This window comes from Telmatherina bonti, assembly GCF_933228915.1.
Source record: "Telmatherina bonti genome assembly, chromosome: 2".
Lineage (NCBI taxonomy): Eukaryota > Metazoa > Chordata > Actinopteri > Atheriniformes > Telmatherinidae > Telmatherina > Telmatherina bonti.
Genome location: NC_136620.1, coordinates 9,642,671 through 9,665,777, shown reverse-complemented (window position 1 = coordinate 9,665,777; position 23,107 = coordinate 9,642,671). Strand labels below are relative to the sequence as shown.

At 43.4% G+C, this 23,107-nt stretch overlaps 1 protein-coding gene across 1 annotated transcript in view; it reads right to left on the bottom strand.

The window, feature by feature from the left end:
* necab2 (N-terminal EF-hand calcium binding protein 2) overlaps positions 1 to 23,107 on the bottom strand; it is a gene marked incomplete at its 5' end in the record, with an annotated part of 220,142 nt that overhangs the window by 51,037 nt on the left and 145,998 nt on the right. The window contains one exon of the mRNA XM_079258623.1: positions 1,263 to 1,319. Coding sequence (XP_079114749.1) covers positions 1,263 to 1,319 — 57 coding nt within the window. The remainder of the gene's footprint in view (positions 1 to 1,262; positions 1,320 to 23,107) is intronic.

Here is a 23,107-nt window from a genome sequence, read left to right as displayed (position 1 = left end):
TTCAGTACAAATGAGTGCTTCAGTACAACAATCCAGGTTCAGTACGAACAAGCCTGAAGAATACCAACAAGGAAGTTCTTGTCCTTTGTATTTTCATCACGTTCTTCTTTGTCATCATTCAAGCAAGGCTTCACGTTGCGATGACATCATGCCATCACGTAGCCGACGTATCCATCCTATCAGGGAAAAGGTGCAGCCGACTGTGCAAACGCAGCAGATTTCAGAAATGCCCAAACCAAAGTGCACCAACTTGGACCTGGACCTGCTGCCATAAACGTATGACTTGTGTTTTACTCTGCTTATGGGAACCTGGAGTTATGCATACTTTTCCTGTTCCCTGTTGATCTGAGATTTCTAAATCAAAGCAACTCATACGCACATCTGTGTTTCTGTTCAGTCTCAGTGGTAAATCCCTGCAGAACTGGTGACGAGGGAGATTTCAGTGTTAAACGAGCCATTTGTTGGTTCTGTTGTTATAAAAACAAACGGTAAACTTGTAGCAGCAGCAGTGACATTACTCAGCTGTTTCTTTAAGCAAAACACACGACTCAGCAGTGTGTCGCTGATACACCTGCACTCCTCTGCAGGATGCTCATCTTATCACCTCTATGTACATTACTGACATCTCCATGTTAAGTACACAACACTACAATGTCTTTTCTTTGAGTTTCTTCCACAAACTCGAGCTGAGTGAAGGTATTTCCCTCTAGCAGTCTTATCTCTTCTTCACTGCAGGCTCACACACACATTCTGTTTGTCATAGCATTCCTCAGCAGGGTTATCTCTGGAAAAGGTGTCACTGTTTGATCTTCTGTAACAGAAATGTTTCAGATTCATGATTTAATCTGGAAAAAAAAAAAACTCATGTAGTTTTAAAATGCTACATTTGTCTTGGCCTCTTATAATTTCAATGCACGTTTGATATTATAATGCAGCTTGAAACTTAATTTCTCCAGAGAAAAGTCAGCCTCTATAAATTATTCAGGTCTAGACAACAAAAACAACAAGACAAAACAAAACACATGTTTCCTGGGAAATCATTCAAAATATCACATCTTTGATGTGGATACGAAGACGGAATCATTTTAGGACACTGTGGATCATGTGCAAGGCAGGCTCACGTTAACTCCACCTCAGATGCACGTCAGGAGGGGGTTTTGCAGTCATGCTTTGGTGAGGCAGCAGTAAGTGATGCTGGACCCCGGGCTACGTGCTACAGCATGATGTGCAACACTTATTCACTTAGGGTTTGGTCTACTTACTGCGCTGGTGGTGCCATCTGTATCTGTTAGCCTCTGGTGCAGATCAAACCAGACTGTCTGTGAAAAGAAGCACAACAACAACAAGAGCAGCAACATGTCAATCAGCGAGACCAGTGGCAGCAACTATTACAACAGCAGCTCAAAGCGCACATTAGTCACTCACAATGACAGGTGTTAGTCACACTGAGAGCAGAGATGAGCTGGAAGCAGATGGTGCTCATGGCATAAGATGAAGTTTGTAGGGTACCAGTAAGGAGGTGGATGCAGAACCATCAGATGGTCCTTTTCAGACAGTAGCAATCTGACCCATATTTCACAAAGATAGCTCCCACTTCTCAACAATACATATCTTCTCATGGCGAACTGACCTACCTTTGTCCGACATTATAGCAAGTTTCAGCTGTTTTCTGCTTTAAACTCACTGGTTTACCTTCGATATTAATGTGACTTTTCTTGTTTTTTTTTTCTTTATTTACTAAACTACAACTAGATGCACTCAGAGCGCAGCTCCCCGCCAAGCCACTGTATTGTTGTGTTTTGCTCATGACTGTAAGTGTTTTATTTGAGTTAGAAGCTCTAGTAAGGTCTGTCTAATCAGTTGTTCCTTGTTCAATTTTATGTCAATTTAATCTAAACCCATGTAGCAACCTACCAAGGCCGAGTAAACCCCCGAATCAGATAAGAACTCAGGAAGTTCTTATCTGATTCTTAAGGAAGTTCTTGTTTTTTTTCTCTCGTTTTCTTTGTTTCTCTCTTGTTTTTTGTTTTCATTTGATGTTTGCTTTAGTCGTGTTTTTGTCCGTCTGGCGTCGTGTTCGTTTTTATTAAGTAAGCTCACTTGCTCGACTGCTTAACACCAGAAAACTCATCCAATTCTGGCTGAACAATTTTTGCTTCTGACACACCATCGAAGTTGCTCTTCCGGCCCACAAAGACTGTGACCAGTAACGTACGGACGACCCGAACATTACTGCTCCCGCTGATCCCAGGACTTTGCCGGCACCCGCGACCCGTGGATTCTAATTGGAGTTGGGTCCAGCTTCAGACGTCGAACCAGGCGATTCCAGGCGAGCTCCTGACTTCTGTGGAGGTCCCTTTTGGACAAGTATCAGGACGACCACTGAATCCTTGCCCACTGGACCCAAGGTTCGGGTTCTCGACCACCAAGGCCCTGAAGTAAGGCCGACCCATTATTCCACTGTCTCCAATCCAGCTGGTGTCTTAGCAGAAGCTGCCCTTTTTAAATCCATTCCCCCGGTATCCGCCTGATAGTCTACCCTGACATAGTTAGTTAACTTCATTAGACTTGCCATCTTTCCAATCTTCCTAGTTGTGTAAGTTATGTAAGCTGCTTACATAACTTTACCTTTAATAATTTTATTTTACATTTCTGTTGTTGGCTCGGCTCGAGCTTCCATACTCTCTCTGTCACTCGCTCTCTCTCTCTCCCTATCTCTCATCTTGGCTAATTCAGTATTTGATGCTTGCTGACGCTATTTCTGGTTTACATTATTAATTTCATTTGTGCCTGATGATTTTAACCGGTGTGGTTTTTAATAAAGTGTGTTATATTTTAAGAAGTCATGGTAGCGTGATTGATCTTTAAGGAAGTGATTTGTTCCCTCTGATGAGAACTTACAGTAAGTGTATTTTGAGACTGATGGTTATCTGTTATTAGACAAATATCATTGTCATATTACGGTATTTCCTGCCTGACCGTATAACAAATTTAGGGCTGGGTGGTGCCCCGAGATCATCCGCTTGTCTAAGGACACGGCGAATTAATAATTAAAACACCCACTGTCGCTCCGACATTGGACCACAGGTTAACGTTAATGATAATACGCTACACCCGTCCATAACTTTTTCAGTTATGTTGATAACAGACAGACCAACACGCTGAATACACGAAGGTCAATAACTTTTACCTGATTATGTTGTATTGTTCAGTTGTTTCCATCCATGTTTGTTTAACACCACGCTGTGTGTCTGTTCACTTCATCTGAGTTAAAATGCAAAACAATCTGCCGATACGTGGAAACTAACTTTATCAGGAAGTCCTCATCTAATGAAAACCTAAGGTTGGACACTGTGTCCTCACGTGAAGTCAAAGAGCAGCTAAACCTTTGCAATGTAATACAAGTCAACAGGCTTAAAGGACATTAAAAGCCTCTTCCATCCAGCACTGGAACACCAGCATGAATATGACACGAGGAATCTATGAATCTATAAGCAGGATGCCAGAGCTTTAAGCAGTTAATGAAGCCGCAGGTGTTATTTTTCTCTTGTCTGAAAAGGGCTGCAGAAACAGAAAATAAGCTACTTCTGCTTAAAAGGAGTGAATTAATAAAAAAAAAAAGCAAAATAAACTAGATGATGAAAGAACTTTATTAATCCCAGAAGGAAACAGTCCTAAGTTAAAAGACACATTCTTTATATTCTTAGCACCACCCATAATTACCCCAGAGTATAATAGTATTAAAAAAATTAAGTTAATTTTATTGCATTGTTTTATTATTATCTTTTTTATATTTATTTAATGTCATGAAGAAAACAACCATAAACAAAACTTTTCTGCAGTTCCAAGCTGGAATTTTCTCTTATCTGGGTAGCTTTAGGGTTAAGCCTGGGATTTCTGTCTTATGGCACTGGTTCAAGTCACCATGGTAATACGTTGTATATAGTACTTTTTTGTATGTATACATTTGCATATATATACATTCATTCAGTCATTCATTTTCCAAACCGCTTATTCCAATTCAGGGTCGCGGGGAAGCTGGAGCCTATCCCAGCTGGCATTGGGCGACAGGCAGGGTACACCCTGGACAGCTCGCCAGTCCATCGCAGGGCCACACATAGAGACAAACAACCACTCATTCACACTCATTCCTAGGGGCAATTTAGAGTGACCAATTAACCTATCATGCATGTGTTTGGATGGTGGGAGGAAGCCGGAGTACCCGGAGAGAACCCACGCATACACGGGGAGAACATGCAAACTGCACACAGAAAGGCCACTGACCAAACCAGCCAAGGATCGAACCAGTGACCTTCTTGCTGCTAACCACTGCGCCACCGTGCAGCCCCATATATATACATATATGTATATATGTATATATATATATATATATATATATATATATATATATATATATATATATATGTATGTATGTATATATATATATATATATATATATATGTATGTATATATATATATGTATGTATATATATATATATATATATATATATATGTATATATATATATATATATATATATATATATATATGTATATATATGCTTCACTTTCTGTTTGTGTTTTTGCTTCGCAGGTCAGTTTTTGTTTCACACGTTTTGTACCTTGTTTTCCCTTTTTTGTACTTGCTGGTTTTCGAGTCATGTATATATAGATGTGTTGCTGTCTTTTCTTGAATCAGCTTAGCTAAATCCAACACTAGTAATATTACCACCACCTGTTTGTTTGTTCCCCATCTCCACTTGTAACAATACAGCACTTCCACATTTAACACCTGTCCGCAGTTAGCATTTGCTACGCCTCACATCCCCTTGCAGAGTTGGGATGTAAAAAAGTGGGGGCTCGTCCGGGATAGGGTTAGTTAAGCTAGAGCAGGCTATCTTCCAGATAAGAGATCAACCAGTATAAAAGCCCCTTCTCCTGACCATTCAGTTCTTTCTCATTCTGTCAAAAAAGACACGTGGATCAGAAAAGCTTTTAGGAACAGATGATTCCTTGTGATAAAGGAACAATCTTTTCACTGAACACTTTGAAGTATGTTTTTGTTGAAGACTTCTTACCAAGTCTGTTTAACTCCACTGAGGTTGCATTTGATATGAGGTCAATAATAATACTCACACATGGCAGAACTACAGATCCATAAACTTATGAAATAACTTCTGCTGTCTGGGTGGGAAATTAATATAATGCTGTCCATTTATATTTTCACATTAATTAATGTTACATAATCTCACAAATTTTTGCATTGTCAGAGTCATTTCCTGTTGTTGCTTTTAGCCTGGATGACATGTTTGAAATCTTTGTATTTTTGCATTTTAATTATCAACCTTTCCATGGTATCGTAGCATCTCTGCAGCGCTTCTTCATCTAGTTGATGAGACAATGCAAACTCCACCCCCTTTATGAGACTGTGCAGTGATAAACCATGTGAAGTACAGACTCGATAACCTGCAGTTCCACCTTCATCCACTAGGGGCTCCAAAACAGAGCAAATCCCCATAGACTCCCATGTTAAAAAGAGCAACTTCACAGCAGAAATAAACATGTTGACAGCCTGGTACAAAAATCCATTTTCGGTTTATTAAGTCAGGTTTACCTTCATGACAACAGTGGGGGAATTGAGTTTTTTCTAACTCCTCTGTTTAGAAATGATGTCATATTGAAATTCGCCATAATTGACAGATACTCGATCTCCTGCATCAAGAAAGAAGAACGTAGAACAACTTGGGTTTTTAGTTGCTTAATAGCGTGAGTTAGCTTTAACCCGCTTACCCCCTGTTAGCTCCTGTTAGCTCCGGGTTAGCTCGGTTAGCTCTTAGCTACAGGCAGGTCGGAGGTTTTTTTTTTTTTTTTAATCTGCTTTTATAATCTTTATTGTATTGTTTTTACTTGAAATATTTCTTGTTTTATTATTACTACTATTTTATTTTATTTTATTTTTCTTTTAATGTATTTTATCATTTTTAGGATATTTTCCGGTGTTTCCTCAGAGGAAGCCCTCTGCACTGGGTGTCATAATGGCCATGGCTGAAGGGGCGCCTTTCATGGCTTAGGTCTGTAGTGGTGGCCCTGGTACTGTGGCCTGATCGACTCCTGGTGCAGACGGTTCCTGTGATGGTGTTTCTTACCAGGGTCATCGGTGCTCAGCAATAAATAACTACGTAGGTGTATGCGTAATGTTTACGAGCACTGTTGAAATTGATGTTGTTTGGGTGTGTGTGTATGAGTGTGTATGCGTCTGAATGTGAGAAGGGAGGGGCTGATGAATTTTCTTTGTTGTGTTTTTATATCATGTAAAGCACTTTGTGTTGCATTTTAGTGTAGAAAAAGTGCTTTATAAATAAAGTTTGATTTGATTTGATTCATCACCACCACGGAGGTAAGTGGGGTAAAGCTAAGTCACGTTGTCAGCCGGCTAAAAACCGCGGTTTTTCTCTGTTCTTCTAACTTGATGCAGGAGATCGAGTACCTGTCAATCAAAAGGACACGCCCGTAGAGTTCATATTAGCCCAAACCTTCTGTTTATGAGATGTTACAATGACTGCGAAAGCAGGTGCGGTGCGCGCTCCCGATGTAGTGCAGTGGCGGGAGGCGGGGCTTAATGCGGAAGAGTCTCAATCCACTTGTTTTGCCCGCAGGCTGATCTGACAGCCTACGGAGAGGGTCGGTCTGAAGTAAATAAAGCTATTTGTGACAATAACTAGATCAATCCCAGCCCTTCTGGTCTCAGAAATAATAATAAATTAGCCTGAAATGCACATAATAGTTCCACTTTAAAGACACACTACCAAACTTTTACCATTTTCCCGTCATGCGCCCCCTATCAACGACTAATTTGGCATCCATCTGGCATCCTACCTGACCTGTTAGCTCTCTCCAGCCAGTTTGTTTAGTCTCTTTCTCTCTTTTAATCCTCTTGCGCTTCTTTGCTGAATCAGCAACGTTATGTGTTCAAAACAGCCAGTTCCTTCTGATTAAGCGAAACATCACGCAGTGTCCCGGGTGAAAAAGTTTCATAATGCGGTTTTCAACCTTGGGACGCTGCTGGGCAGCAGCAACTCCAGGAACGCACATGATAGATGACGCTGTGTCATTAAACAAGCCCGGGACTTGGAGTTATAAGGTCAAAAAGTTACAGAATGAGTCTTTAAAAACACATTCAAATACATTAGTTTGACTGATGAGAAACAGCGGTTAGATCGCTCTCAATCTAGAGAAAATTACTGAAATGATACTAGACTGAACTTTTCAAACTTGGACTAAAACACTCAGAAAATGTGTTTTCCATTCAAATTCTTCCTGCATGTTTCCGTTCAGCTGCACATCCACCACATCTACTTGCCCTGCAGCAGCACAAGATGCAGATAACAGCAGAGGAAGGGATGGCGTGCATCACCTTACTAGAATAACCATAAGCCATGTTCCTTATACAGAGGTGGACAGATGTTCAGCTCAACATACTACATGCTTCCAGTTTGCCACCAGCATTAATGGTTTGCCCGTTCGTTTTGGTTTGTGGAGAAATGGGTCAACCCTAACGAGTTGTAAGAGGGGAAATCATCAACTATCACCAAGAAGTATTTAAATCATTAAACTGCTTCCTGTTCCATGCTTGTTTACTGGAAATAGTCATGTTTCTGTGGATGGATTAAGCAGCAGGCTGATTCACTGAGTGGGATAAAATAAAGTTCAATCTGAATCTGATTTCCAGTTTCCAGTCTCCTCTATTCTCGCCATCTGTGAGTCAGACTTACAGAAACCATCACGGCTCACAGTGAGCTCGGCAGGTTTCTCTCCCTGAGGCGACTGATGAGAAGCACCGTTTGAACAGTGCCTGTGTGGCTCAGAGGGTAACTAACTTATACCAAACACTGCAGGCGGAGTCAAGAAAATGGTTGTCTAGCCCAGTAGGTAGGTAACACACACACATACGCATACACATATACAATATTCACAGATTTCTGGGATGAATGACGGAAGCGTAAGGTGCACTCACAGCTGGATTGAAATGGAAGCTGGAGCGTACTGCTGGTTCAACAGCACAAAAACACACATTATCTGGTGAAACGTTATTCCTTTGTCGCTGTGGACATTTGACCCTTTAAGCACAAGTTTGATGATAAAAGTCAGGGATTTGTGCTTTGAATAATGAGACGGAGTAGTGAGATGGCGCTCAATCTGGAGAAACAGAAATACCCCCTGATGGGCGAGTCGAGTGCCGTGCTACTCATAAGAGAACCACTAGAAAAGCTAATTACTGCCAGCTTGCAGATAGCTCCAGCCTCAAAAATGTATAGCAGTTCCAGGTAACATGGTATGTTGCATTCATAGACGCTATATGAAATATATGGACAGAGCCTTCGGGGGTTAAAAGTAAAGTCTATGCAGAAGTGTATGAAACTGCAGATCCCCCTTCATCCCCTAGGTGCTGGCTGTAAAACAGAGCAATTCCCCATAGACTTCCATGTTAAAAAAGATCAACTTCACAGCAGAAATAAACATGTTTACAGCCTGGTTAAAAAATCCATTTGAGGTTTAATAGGTCAGGTTTACCTTCATGACAAGTAATTTAATTTGAAGTTCGACATATTTAGGGGTTTGTCCTTTTGATTGACAGGAACCCGATCTCCCGCTTCAAGTAAGAAGAACGTAGAACAACCGCGGTTTTTAGTAGTTAACAACGTAACTTAGCTTTAGCCCTCTTACCTACGTTAGCTGGTTAACTCCTGTTATCTCCGGGTTAGCTTGGTTAGCTCTTAGCTACAGAAAGCTCGGAGTTCGCTCGATGTCAATCATCCACCATAACGTGGGTGGGATTTTTCTGGCAAGACGACACAGATGCATCTGCCAAGATGACGATGGTAGGAACTGCCCACCAAGCTTCAATTCAGCTCTTCATTATCATTATCGCTATTACTTATGCCATACTAAACGTGTGAATTTGGCATTATGGTGGTGCTCGTAGGTGCACTGATACACGCATTAACCAAACCTGAAAAAACACTTTATTGTCATTATTTATGGAAAAATTTCAGCTTAACTTTTAGAGGATGGGTGCAGGATGAGCCGTTAGAAACATCACACTTACACAACGCATATTATCCTGCAGCGTTGTGGTTAAATAGGTTTGGAAACCACTGGTTTGGATGGGAAAAATGCTCTGATTGTAATACATGTGTGCAAACATAATAACGGTGGGACAGTTTAATTTAAACAGCACAAAAAAGCAAAACACACACACACACACACACACACACACACACACACACACACACACACAGACACACACACATGCATAATTGCAATTAGTTATAGTTGATTTAGTTGAAGTTTAATTTTAGTTTAATCAGTACATAAAAAACAATAGAAATAGCTTTTACTAACGAAAAAAAAAAAAAAAAAAAAAAGACAAAAACGTAACTCATTAACAAAATTTCCAGACATTTCCTTTCAACCATCGAGGTCTAAAAAAGGAGAAAGTAGAAGTAAAAACTTTTTAAGGCATGACCTTCTTTACTCTTTTAAAAAAAACTTTAAATTTTTATCAGAAATGAATTTTCATTATATCACACAAAAGTATGTCATTATAAAACGGAATAAATACCTGCAGTTATAACGGTAGTTCGTGGCTGCATGGGATCATTATGTCTTCATTAGTGTTAGTTTTTTTCCAAACAGTCTTTTAAATTTAATTATCGCTGTACATAATTTCCTGTGTTTGGTCAAGTTGTTCCATAAATAAGCTCCAAGGATTGCAGCTATGTCTACAATTTACCTTATTTATGTGTGCAAAATATAACAGCTGCGCCAATATGGAGTGGTTTTTACTTAAATTATTATTAAATATGTTTTGCATGAGTATGTTTTCAGGCTCCAGGGCAGTCTGACACTGTACAACTCCACTGAAGCAGGTGAGATGATGGATTTAGATTAGACCAGCTTTAAAATAAAGACTATCAAAATGCTGGACTGGCGAGCTGTACCCTGCCTTTTGCCCATTGACTGCTGGGATAGGCTCCAGCTGTTGTGATCCTGTTCCCTGGTGGGCGTGTCTGGCATCCTGGCACCTGGATCAGCACCTGATCGGCATCTTGGCAATCAGCAGCAGCACTATTTAAGATCTGCCCAGCCTGCTGTTCATCGCCAGATAGTTGAACGCCTTTGGTACAACTCTCGGCCTGAAGGATTCTTCCCAGTGTGATTTCCTGATCGTTAACCTGTGTGTTTTTCCCCGTCAGAGATCCTGCCTGCATGCCCGATTGCTGCCCTACCGCTTGCCTGCCTGCCTGCCTGCCTGCCTGCCCGCCTCTCTGTCCGCCAGGTTTACCTCCCCGCTTGTCTGCCTGCCGACTAACCTATCTTCCGCATCCACCTGGGAAAGAAACCGAAATCAGAAGGAAGCAAATAAAGCATTGTTGAAACTCCAAGCCGAGTCCGCATATGAATCCCCCGCACTTGACGTCAACCTAACAGAACTATCTGGCCACAAATGGATTCAGCGGACTCAAACCCGGAAGTCGCCTCGGACCCACTACAACAAGCCCTCTCAGGTCTGAATGCTCGCCTCGCTCGACATGAACAATTGATGTTGACTCTGGATCATAATTACCACACCATACTCTCTCAGCTGGCCCAACTTACCACACATGTCGCTGGATTGATCCCTTCTGCACCTTCCCAGCTGCCGGATCCCGACGCACCCGCGCTTCAACCCAATCGAGCAGTCACAGTAAGAGAGACACACATCCCAGATCCCAAGCCCTACGCTGGGGATTTGGGAAAATGTAGGGGATTCCTCCTCCAATGCTCCATTATTTTTGACCAGAAGCCACTCACCTATGCTAACGATAGATCCAAGGTTTCATATATAATTGGACTGCTGGAAGGAAAGGCACTGGCGTGGGCGGAAGCGGCATATGAACAGCAGGATTTTAGACACTCTTCCTATTCCTCATTTGTCGAGGAGATGAAAAAAGTTTTTGATCACCCAGTAAGGGGCGGTGAATCAGTCAAGCGTCTCCTTAATCTCCGTCAGGGAGATCGGTGTGTAGCAGACTTTGCGATTGAGTTCAGGACAGCAGCTGCTGATTCAGGCTGGAACAACGAGGCTCTCCGCGACATCTTCGCCAACGGGTTAAGCAGTCGGCTAAAGGATGAGTTGGCAACCCGAGACACACCGGGCTCGCTGGACGAACTAATTTCTCTGGCCATACGAATAGATAACCGGCTACGGGAGAGGGATAGGGAACGGCGGTCCAGATCCAGCCAAGACTCGGGCACTCTCTCGGGATCGAACTCCTCCCCTCTGTCTCACACTACCCCGCCTACGGAGGAGCCCATGCAACTGGGCAGGGCTCACCTCTCCCCAGAGGAGCGGCAGAGGAGAAGGGACTCTGGAGATTGCTATTACTGCGGAAGATCTGGACACCGGATATCTCTATGTCCCAACCGAGCAAAAGACCAGGGTCGTCAGTAGCGGCGGGAGTACTGATGACCACATCATCCAATGAGATCCCCCACACCAAGACACTTATCCCCGCAACCCTGTTCGTAGATAAGACCCCCCATTCTGTTGAGGCCTTAGTGGATTCTGGAGCTGAGGCTAATTTTCTGGATGACTTTGGCCACCACTCTTGGGTTATGTCTGGAGGCTCTTTCTTCCCCTGTATCAGCACAGGCTCTGGATGGTAGCCATCTTTATTCGATAACCCGACAGTCCATCCCCGTTAGACTGATAGTCTCTGGCAACCACCAGGAATACATACCTTTCTTCATTGTTGAATCACCTAAGTCTCCACTGGTCTTGGGTCACCCCTGGCTGTCATTACATAATCCGCACCTAGATTGGCGGACTGGGAGAATTATCAATTAGAGCTCCTTTTGTCATGCCACCTGTCTTCTGTCGGCCATTCCCCCGACCTCATCCGTTTCTGGTCTTCAACCCGTTGCCCCAGACCTGTCTGCAGTACCGACAGTATATAATGATTTAATGGAGGTTTTCAGCAAGGACAAGGCTTTAGCACTGCCACCTCATCGACCTTACGATTGCACCATTGATTTGCTCCCAGGTGCCCCACTGCCTACCAGCCGACTATACAACATATCCCGACCTGAGATGGAGGCTTTGGAGGGGTACATCTCAGATTCCCTAGCAGCTGGATTAATTAAGCCCTCTTCTTCACCCCTAGGAGCTGGATTCTTCTTTATCTCCAAGAAGGATGGCTCACTTAGACCTTGCATTGACTACCGGGGCTTAAATGCAATCACAGTTAAAAACAAGTACCCTTTACCCCTACTGGAGTCAGTTTTCAATTCCCTTCATGGCTCCACAATCTTCACGAAGCTCGACCTTCGCAACGCATACCACTTGGTCAGGATAAAAGAGGGAGACGAATGGAAAACAGCGTTTAGGACACCCTTGGGCCATTTTGAGTACCGTGTTATGCCGTTTGGACTATGTAATGCTCCTGCCGTGTTTCAGGCCCTGGTTAATGACGTGTTACGAGATCTCCTTAACCGCTTCGTCTTTGTCTATTTAGACGACATCCTCATTTTCTCCCAGAACGAGTCTGAGCACGTCCGACTGGTCCTACAGAGACTCTTGGAGAACCGCTTATTTGTCAAGGCTGAGAAATGTGAGTTTCATAAGAGTACTGTATCGTTCCTCGGCTACATCTTTGAGACTGGGCAAGTCCGAGCTGACCTGGAGAAGGTCAAGGCGGTGGTAGATTGGCCTACCCCCACCTCTGTGAAAGAACTGCAACGCTTCCTGGGATTTGCTAATTTTTACCGCCGTTTCATCCGTAACTATAGCCAGATTGCAGCCCCTCTCACTCGTCTTACCTCTCCATCAATTCCCTTTACCTGGTCTGAACCTGCAGATCAGGCTTTCCGTAGACTGAAGGATCTATTCACCACAGCCCCTGTTCTCCTACACCCTGATCCCAGTCGTCAATTTGTGGTTGAGGTCGATGCCTCAGACAAAGGAGTTGGAGCTGTGCTGTCTCAGCGATCATCTAGGACTCAGAAACTCCATCCCTGTGCTTATTTCTCTCGACGCCTCACCCCAGCTGAACAAAATTACCACGTCGGTGATCGCGAGCTCCTAGCCATTAAATTGGCTCTCGAACAGTGGCATAACTGGCTGGAGGGATCTAGGGAGCCATTCCTCATTTGGACAGACCATAAGAACTTGGAATACCTGCAGTCAGCCAAACAGCTAAATCCCCGTCAAGCCCGTTGGTCCCTTTTCTTTAACCGCTTCAACTTCACCTTGTCGTACCGACCTGGGTCCAAGAACCAGAAGCCAGACTCCCTTTCCCGCCAGTTCACTTCAGGATCCACTTCCTCCACGGACCCAATCCTGCCTGCTACCCGCATTGTTGCCCGCTTTTACCTGGGAAGTAGAGGATAGGGTCCTCGCAGCCCAGCAACAGAAACCTGACCCAGGTACAGGTCCTCCTAACCGCCTATTTGTTCCAGATGCCGTCCGTTCCTTGGTCCTCCAGTGGGGTCACTCGTCCCGTCTGGCTTGCCATCCTGGATCCACACGCACCCTATCCCTCATTAGGCGTAGGTTTTGGTGGCCCACAATGGAGAAGGATGCTCGGGAGTATGTAGCTGCCTGCACCACCTGTGCCCGGAGTAAGGCCTCTCATAGACCATCAGCCGGTCTTCTACGACCCCTGCCTGTTCCCAGACGGCCATGGTCCCACATTGCCCTGGACTTCGTCACCGGCCTACCCGTCTCCAAAGGTAAAGATACAATCTTAACCATTGTTGACCGCTTTTCCAAGGCCGTGCATTTTGTCGCACTCCCCAAACTTCCCTCGGCCAAGGAGACGGCTGACCTACTGGTTCATCACGTTTTTCGGCTCCACGGACTGCCCGCCGACATCGTGTCTGACAGAGGGCCCCAATTCACGTCCCAGGTATGGCGAGCCTTTTGTCAGTCAATTGGAGCCACTCTGAGTCTGTCATCAGGATTTCACCCCCAAACCAATGGTCAGGCTGAAAGGACGAATCAAGACTTGGAGACTGCCCTCCGGTGTGTGGCAGAAACTAACCCATCCTCTTGGAGTGAACATCTGGACTGGGTTGAGTATGCGCACAATTCTCTCACCTCCTCAGCCTCTGGATCGTCCCCTTTTGAATGCTCCCTAGGGTACCAGCCGCCACTATTCCCCGCCCAGGAGGATGAGGTTTCTGTGCCTTCTGTCCAACTTCACATCCGCCGCTGTCGACGGGTTTGGCAGAAGGCTCGGGCTGCGCTTCTCCGAACTGGGGAACAGAATCGGCGCCAGGCGGATCGTCACCGGACTCCTGCGCCCGGTTATTCCCCTGGTCAGAAGGTTTGGCTCTCATCCAGGAACATTCCTTTGCGGACCGATGCCAAGAAACTGACTCCTCGTTACTTGGGCCCCTTTGAAATTCAACAGATCATTAACCCTACTGTGGTTCGACTTAAGCTCCCCCGATCCATGCGGGTTCATCCCTCCTTCCACGTCTCCCAACTTAAACCTGTTTCATCCAGTCCTCTGGTCCCTCCTTCCAGGCCCCCTCCTCCCGCCCGGCTTGTGGCTGGTCGCCCGGCCTACACGGTTCGACGTCTCCTGGATGTGCGCCGTCGTGGTCGGGGCCTTCAATTCCTGGTTGACTGGGGAGGGTATGGTCCTGAGGAGCGTACCTGGGTCCCTCGCTCGTTCATTTTGGATGCCTCCCTGGTTCGTGACTTTCGCCGGGCTCATCCTGACCGGTTTCGGTCGCCTGGTGGCTCCCGTTGAGGGGGGGGTACTGTTGTGATCCTGTTCCCTGGTGGGTGTGTCTGGCATCCTGGCACCTGGATCAGCACCTGATCGGCATCTTGGCAATCAGCAGCAGCACTATTTAAGATCTGCTCAGCCTGCTGTTCATCGCCAGATAGTTGAACGCCTTTGGTACAACTCTCGGCCTGAAGGATTCTTCCCAGTGTGATTTCCTGATCGTTAACCTGTGTGTTTTTCCCCGTCAGAGATCCTGCCTGCATGCCCGATTGCTGCCCTACCGCTTGCCTGCCTGCCTGCCTGCCCGCCTCTCTGTCCGCCAGGTTTACCTCCCCGCTTGTCTGCCTGCCGACTAACCTATCTTCCGCATCCACCTGGGAAAGAAACCGAAATCAGAAGGAAGCAAATAAAGCATTGTTGAAACTCCAAGCCGAGTCCGCATATGAATCCCCCGCACTTGACGTCAACCTAACACCAGCTTCCCACGACTCTTCATTGGACTAAGCGGTTAGGATAATGGATGAATGGATGGACTATCAAAATGCCTCATGTTGGTAAATACTATCAATCTATTGCTTTATATTTTTTTAATCTGAAAACAGATTCAATTTAAAAATAAGAAATGTAAATCATCACCACTCATCTTCATTCCTTACAAGCTTTAGAGGCCAATGGAGGAGAACTTTTTACTTTTCTTGGACTTTTTTCATATTTCTTTGGGTCAATATTAGTAAAAACCAAAGTTAAAGATTTAATATTATATAAAATAAACTTTCTAAAGCTCTTCTAGCAGTCTTATGTGTCTCTATATCCTGTAAATGAAGCCCAAAGATGAGAAAATCCTGTCACCTCTCACCTCGTTTGCTCCACTTTAAGTGAATATGCTCAAACAGGTGAGTGTGAGATCTTTCCCTTTGCGACCTTAACAAGGGAAATAACCCCCGCCCTAACTAACCACTAACCATACAAAGAATTTTTACCAGCAGATGTTGTCTCTCTAGTAAGAAGCAACAAAACAAGTCAAATAAATGAAAAAAGTAATGAAATAAAACCAGGATGATATATAGTGGTTTTTAGTATACACAATGCAATTTTCCATATTTACAAATAACACAGTAAAATAGAAGCATAAAAAAGCTTGAAAGTGGTAATGTGATATTATGGATCATGCAAACGTCAGTTTAAAGGCGATCATAACAGTGACACCTAGTGTTTGAGATCAGAACTGCAGTCCAATAAAAACAACAGAGAGGGTTGCAAAGGTTGCCACCTTAACAGAACGGAGAACATACAGCGAGCAAAATACCTGGTAACTGTTTCCTTGTTCTCGTCTATACTCACTGCTACTAACTAAGTTTACAGGAATTTGGGGCGAGATAAATATGAGATGAGGTGACATGATGTTATCAGTGGTTTGGTGTAAATGTGTATCCTTCACACCTGCAGTACAACACACTGAGCCTTCTTTACACAAAAAAAGATGATCATTAACCAAGAGAAATGACAGATTTGCATACTTTAGGCTCTTTTTGTCACAGATAACTCATGCAGGCCTTTGTCTAATCGCTAGCACCTTCTAGAAGCTGGTTAAGATGTCTTCTGGCTGAAACCATGGCTTATTATTGTTGAATAGACAAAGTTTTAGCTGCATACATGGAAAGTAACCTGCCACCGACAACAACAGCAGATGTCCGTGGTTCAGACCTCAGCGGTCTGTCAGAGCTGTGAAACAGCAAACACTTCCTACTAACCGCATGGTTTACTCATACAGGATCGGGCTTTGCTGTTGTCAACAGGGTAGCAGGAAGTCTGCAAAGTTTCATTTCTGCTTAACAGTTGGTGGTAGACGAACCAAGCGCTAGCGCTAATTTTATGCTCTAATTAATTTTATTATCAGATAGAATCTAAACAGAAGCTATATTAATCAATAAATGCCATGCAGGCTGTTTTCCTTTGGACTTTTTTATTAAATACATTTGATAGTAATTTCATAAGTTCATGGGCCAAACACACCATTCACTTGGCCAAAACATCATTACATTTGTTGTTGTCAAATTATAAGCCACCAATTTACGCAACTAATTTATAAATACAGTCACACAAATTAATTTAGTGAGTGCTGGGCAAAGAATAAACTAATATGCTTTGTAATTAAGTAAAACTTTTCAATTAGTTTTCAACAGGAAGGCGACAGAGCGGAAGGGAGATTCTGGGAAACAGGCATCTGAGTAGCCTACCTGCTGTAAAACTTTGTAAGACTTTGTTGATGGGGAAGACAGATTGTTGATATGGAAGGTTCCTTCTATCCCACACAGCAAATGTTTAATTATTTTTACAGAAAACTTCGTACCTGTTCGGTTCGGAGGGGAAGAAGCTGCAGGTACCTGTTAGTCCTGGTCTGCAGGGTTCTGATACGCCTGCAGACGTACATACAGACTTACATATGGGTCAACTTCCACGTATTTTTCATTTATAAGTTTTTTTTGTCACTAAAAATGTTGCTGTACCAAACAGTAAAGATGGCATGTAAATGGTTGAGCTGCAGAGACAAAATGTTTCATGTTGTCTGTATTTTGTGATGCTACGATCCCAAGGGTTTGGCTTTCCACAGAAGAAACGCATTGCCTTGTCTGCCACTCAAGGAGAGAAATAAATAAACATTGTTTTCAGACAAAAAACATGAAAGACAGCAGGAGAGTGTGAAAGTGAGACCTGTAGCAACACAAACACAACGGATCTGCCTCTTTGAGGAGGCGTGTGCAGGTAACAGGATCTTTGTGTGTTATCGGAGCAGTGGTGCCAACATAAAGATCTATTTCCATCTTGCCAGATAAAACATCACAGTGTGTGGCTGCCCTATTACTCATTCAGTAAACAATTCAGGATTCGCTTTGACAGTGTGATAAAATTTCCTTTTGCAGACACCTGCACAGTGTCAATACGGCGACGCATGCAGGAAAAGCCTGCACGAAGTCAGACAAAGGCTTCTTAGTTTCATACTATTTCTGCAGTACTCTGTCCCTTTGTAAATGGGATTTAGGAGGAAATGTGTTCTGTTATTCTGCTGCTCTCATGACTCTGAAAGCAGACCTGCCAACAGAAAAGTTTGGGAACTTATTTCTTCTTTTATGTGTAGTCATTTTCTGGCTCAGTGTGTTGTCACTGACAGTCATTTACTGGAGCTTTCTTTTTCTTTGTTTTCAATAAAAGCTTTGAAAATACAATACTTATAAACTCCTCTCTCACCCCACCCTCCCATCTCCCCAGGGTAGGACGGGTGGCTGTTCATCTCTCCAGCTCGGGTTCTCTACCAGAGTCCTGGGAGCTTGAGGGTTCTACGCAGTATCTTAGCTGTTCCTAGGACTGTGCTTTTCTGGACGCAAATGTCTGATGTTTCGCCAGGTATCTGTTGGAGCCACTTCTCCAGTGTGGGGGACACGGCCCCCAGTGCTCCCATCACTATGGGTACTACTGTTGCTTTCACCCTCCAGACCTTTTCCAGTTCTTCCTTGAGGCCTTGGTACTTCTCCAGTTTCTCGTGCTCCTTTTTCCTGATATTTCCATCAATGGGGATGGATACATTGATCACTACGGCTTTCCTCTGCTGCTTATCCATGATCACTGTGTCTGGTTGGTTGGCAACCACCATTTTATCTGTCTGGATCTGGAAGTCCCAGAGGATCTTAGCCCTCTCATTCTCCACCACCTTGGGGGGAGTTTCCCACTGGGACTTAGGAGTCTCCAGTCCATATTCTGCACAGATGTTCCTGTACACTATGCCAGCTACTTGGTTATGGCGCTCCATGTATTCTTTGCCTGCTAGTATCTTGCACCCTGCTGTGAGGTGCTGGATTGTTCCAGGGGCTCCTTTGCATAGTCTGCACCTGGGATCCTGCCTGGTATGGTAGATCTGGGCCTCAATCGCCCTGGTGCTCAGGGCCTGCTCCTGTGCTGCCACGATTAGTGCCTCTGTGCTGTCTTTTAGTCCAGCAGTTTCTAGGACCTCAGGTATGGACACCTGGCTGTACTTCTCTGGCTCCCTTTTCATGGTTGTGTCCGTCTGGAGTTCTTACAGTTCACTAACTTCCCTTCGAGTTGCCTTGATCTTGGTTTTTAACCTCAACTTCCATAGTGCCTCCTTCTTGCCCTTGATGTTATGTTGGCTAAGCTTCTCCAGGATCACCGTTGCTGTACTGTATATCAGCACGTTGGTTTCAGTGATGGTCGCGGTAGGGATTGTACTTATTGCTGCATTCATCTCAGTTAGACGGCTTTCTGGTGGTACATCACTAATTCTTGCCAGTGGGTGGCCGGAGTAGCACACTCTCATCTTAGCTATGAATAGAGAGTTAGAGGGATTGAGGATATAAATATATAAATGTGTGTGTGTGTCTGTGTGTGTGTGTGAAATGAAATGAAATGAAATGCAGAAGCAGAGCAGCAAAAACAAACAAAAAAAAGTCAACATATTGAGTAGAAATAAGCCGTGTTCCATATCTGGAGTCCTCAGTTGGATATTTATCTGGAAAGTAGAAATGTCTGCATTATTACTGTAGGTGCATTAAAAGTGAACAATCTGATCAGAATTAAACAATATTTGATTATCTGAGTGCCTCTACTGTATTTGCATGTTTCTTTTAAAAAGTGAGAGAAACTGCTAAAAATCCAAGTCTGCTGATTGGTCCGCTCACCTGGCCTGAGCAGAAACTGCCTCTCACTTGTACATGAGTGCTGCTGAAATTAAAAATGTCAAATTTATAAATGTCCCTGAGAGCTGCCTGAGTCACAACATTTATCATCAGGAAATCATTTCCGAAACAGCTTGAATGACACAATAGTTGCAGCATTAGCTGGTGTGTGAAAGATGAATGTTTATTATATTACAAATTATTTTAATCTCACTGGAACTTCGGGGCTTTTCTGTGTGAGATTGAATATTTGACTTTCACCAAGAAATATTTTATTCACTTATTTAAAAGTTTGAAGAAGATTAATAATAGAAAGTAACAGCTAGCAGCAAGTTAGCATAGTTTAGATTAGCTTAGCTTAATTTAGCACAAAATTTTAAACGAGCTGAAGAGATGTCTTTTCAAATGTCTAATATTTCCAACAGTCTCTGTAGTTAAATTGCATTTTAATTTGCCTTTCTAGTTCTCACATTAGCAGCTGTTTCACCTGAAGCCTCCACAGTTCAACACAACTGCCAATTTTTCTGTTCGTTTCCGTTTCACATCTTAAACAGAGGAACAGAAACATGTTGCACCTTTTACAGCCATCCTGTACACAGTGACTATCTTAGTACAGGGAGTACTAAACCGCTGCTTGGGGGGGCTCCTGCATGGCTGAATGCTGGGTTTAAGGAATGGACATTGTTTTGGTATTTGCATGGTCGAGACTTTCCTTGTTATAGTTTATAAAAAAGAAAACCCCGAAAAAATGAGTCTCAGAATTCAAATCTCTGCTTAATCTTTACTTTTTATGTGAAATTATTGACTGAAACTTGAATTAAAATACTGTAAATGTTGTTTAATCTTTAACTTCTTATTCATTTTGGAGATCAGCTCATTTTTTAGTCCCAATCCAGCAGTTTTTAACCCCTTAAAAACCTGTCTGTGCTCTTAAAACTCATGATTCTATTTTATATTCTATTCTACAGTCATTTAGCAGACGCTTTTATCCAACGTGACTTACATATGAGTTAGAACAACACAAGCACAAAATCAAACAGTAGAGGACATCGTAGGAAGGTGCTAGTGGACTGTCCAGTTGGATGCAGATCCTTGCATGAAGTGCTACAGGCTTTTTTTGTTTGTTTACTTCCTTCCCACCATATAATATCACCTATGTTACAATACAAGGAATTAATATCATAAAGTTTGTTGCAAAGAACTGGGCTGAGTTCTCCAACTTTCCAATAAATACAGCTATACTAAGTGTTGAAGTGCTCCTTGAAGAGCTGAGTTTTCTGCTACCCAAAACGACTTTCTCATCAAACTCTTAATAAAATGGCTTGGCTCTATCTGAATTCAGCGACTAAACATGCCTATTCCCAGTTAATCCCACAGTGGGCTCAGTCTTCTGTGCAGTAAAATAATCAGGACTGAAGCTGGGCGCGTCTCAATCAGACAGCGTTTCTTAAAAGAGGGAGTTATCATACAAGCTTTAATGCCTGTGTTTGGATTAGACAGATAATTCCATGTTTAATATTTGTCAACAATATCACAACGCTGCTCTCAGAGAGCTGCTTGCAGCCACAGCTCAGCTTGGTTCCATGAAAAACACACGCATGTCATTACAATCTGATGTGCTTCTCATGTGCCTGCGGGCCAAGCGATGTGAAGGGGGTGGGACACCTGGTGTGATATAAGATGCTAACTTATGTGGCGTGATATTACTTCGTGACACCCTGCCTTGCAGTTCTTCCCTGACTGTAGCCATTTGGTGAGTCATTTTAATAATGTGAGACATTGCACACAAAAGAACACATAAAGCGGCGTGCTTTGCAGACGCATTGCTGTGAGATCAGATTCCGCATCCCCACGGACCACGCCGCCATGCCTCGGTGCAGGTATGAGATCTGGACAGACAGAGGACGCTGAAATAAACATAAATAAATACATTTCTGCGTCTCTCTGTGCACAATTCTCAGGCTTAAGTTAATACACGTATAGCAGGTGACAAAAAAAGTTATTCCTAAGTCTTTACTGTTTTCTGACTGTTCAGTCAGCTGTGAAAGGATTTGCTTGTTGCTATGGCAACTGTAAACAAGCCAGCTTCAGGTTACGGTAACAAAGTCTCTGGAGATCTTTCCAGTCACACGTGATAAAAGGAAACTCCTTTAGTAAGGAGTGTTTCCATCATCCCTGCAGAAACGGGTCACTCTGCTGAGGGAGCGGTTCGTTCTGAGCCTGAGCCGTTCCTCAGAAGCAGATCAGATCACAAGTTAAAGGTTGTTTCTAATGAGGGACTGGAGCTGGAGATGCAGGTTCTTTCTCCATCCTCCCATCTAATGCGACACCCCCCCCCCGTCCTCCCACGCTTCCTCCCCCTTGGCAATACACAGCGTTTAGTTATTCTTGGCTCTTTCTGCCGTGGTGGCTCGCTCTCTTAAAGACAGCTGAGTCTGCTGGGGCTCCATTAGGCTGAACATGTGCCGCGCTGGATGAGACGGAGGCAGCGCGGAGGAACGGACAGGAGGAGTCGGGGAGGAGGCGAGGAAGATGCTGGCAGATGGAAATATGGATGACGCCATGATGGAGGTGTCTCAAAGACAAAGAAGTGAGGAGGAAGATAGTTTGGACTGATGTGCTTTCACCCCCCCAGCTCCTCATTAACCACCCAGTGTCTTTCATTTTCTCCTCCTGCTCTGCTTTCCTCTCCCCTCTTCCTCTGCATGCTCCTGTGCTGTTCCCAATTTCACCAGTGTTATATATCAAACTCACAAACTGGCAACTTTACAACAGAGAGAGAGTTTAATTAAGGGTGGACGTGTCTAAATGATGAGTTCACAGCCAGCAGGCGCGTTTCAGGTCTGAGCAAAGTTTATTTCAACTTTTTAAACATTTTAGAAACTGCAGAATATTTCATCCTAAGTTTCCCCCGTTTATTATTTCCTTTGCATGAGACACTAGATGATGCATTTATCCTTACGACTCCTTGTTTTGCTGTTTTTCTAAAAGCCTGTCTTGTTTTTTTTTAATATGCATAAATGCATAAACCTTAATCAAATCAAACTTTATTTATGAAGCATTTTTCATGCAAGCCACAACATAAATTGCTTTACGTCATAAAAACAATTTCTGCATTCACATGTGGCGTGTGTTTCAAAAACACACACCACATAATAATGTCCTTCCCCCACACACACACACACACACACACACATTATAAAACATTCTACACAAAATTGAACTCCTATTGGCTTCTGTTGCTCAAATGAATGCAGGTACGCAACAAACATCTTTCTAGGCTTCTAGGTCTTTTCAGTTTCAATACTATTTACTATATGATTAAAAAAATACAACTCAAACTCACCTCTGGTGGAACTGTGTGCTTTTTTACAGTCCTAGAGGATCATAATCTTTGTTCTTTTCAGACACACACACACACACACACACACAGACACACATACACACACACACACACACATTCTGCTCACTTCTCATCTCTGGCTGCTCCTGATTGGACATTATCATTTATTTAAACTAATTCATTTGTGCAACGTTTGATACAGAAGTGGCTTTGTCATCACTTCTAGGTCCAGATAGCAACACAGAAGTGATATTGATCTTTTTTTTTTTCTCCCAAAAAATGTGATAAATGATGGTGG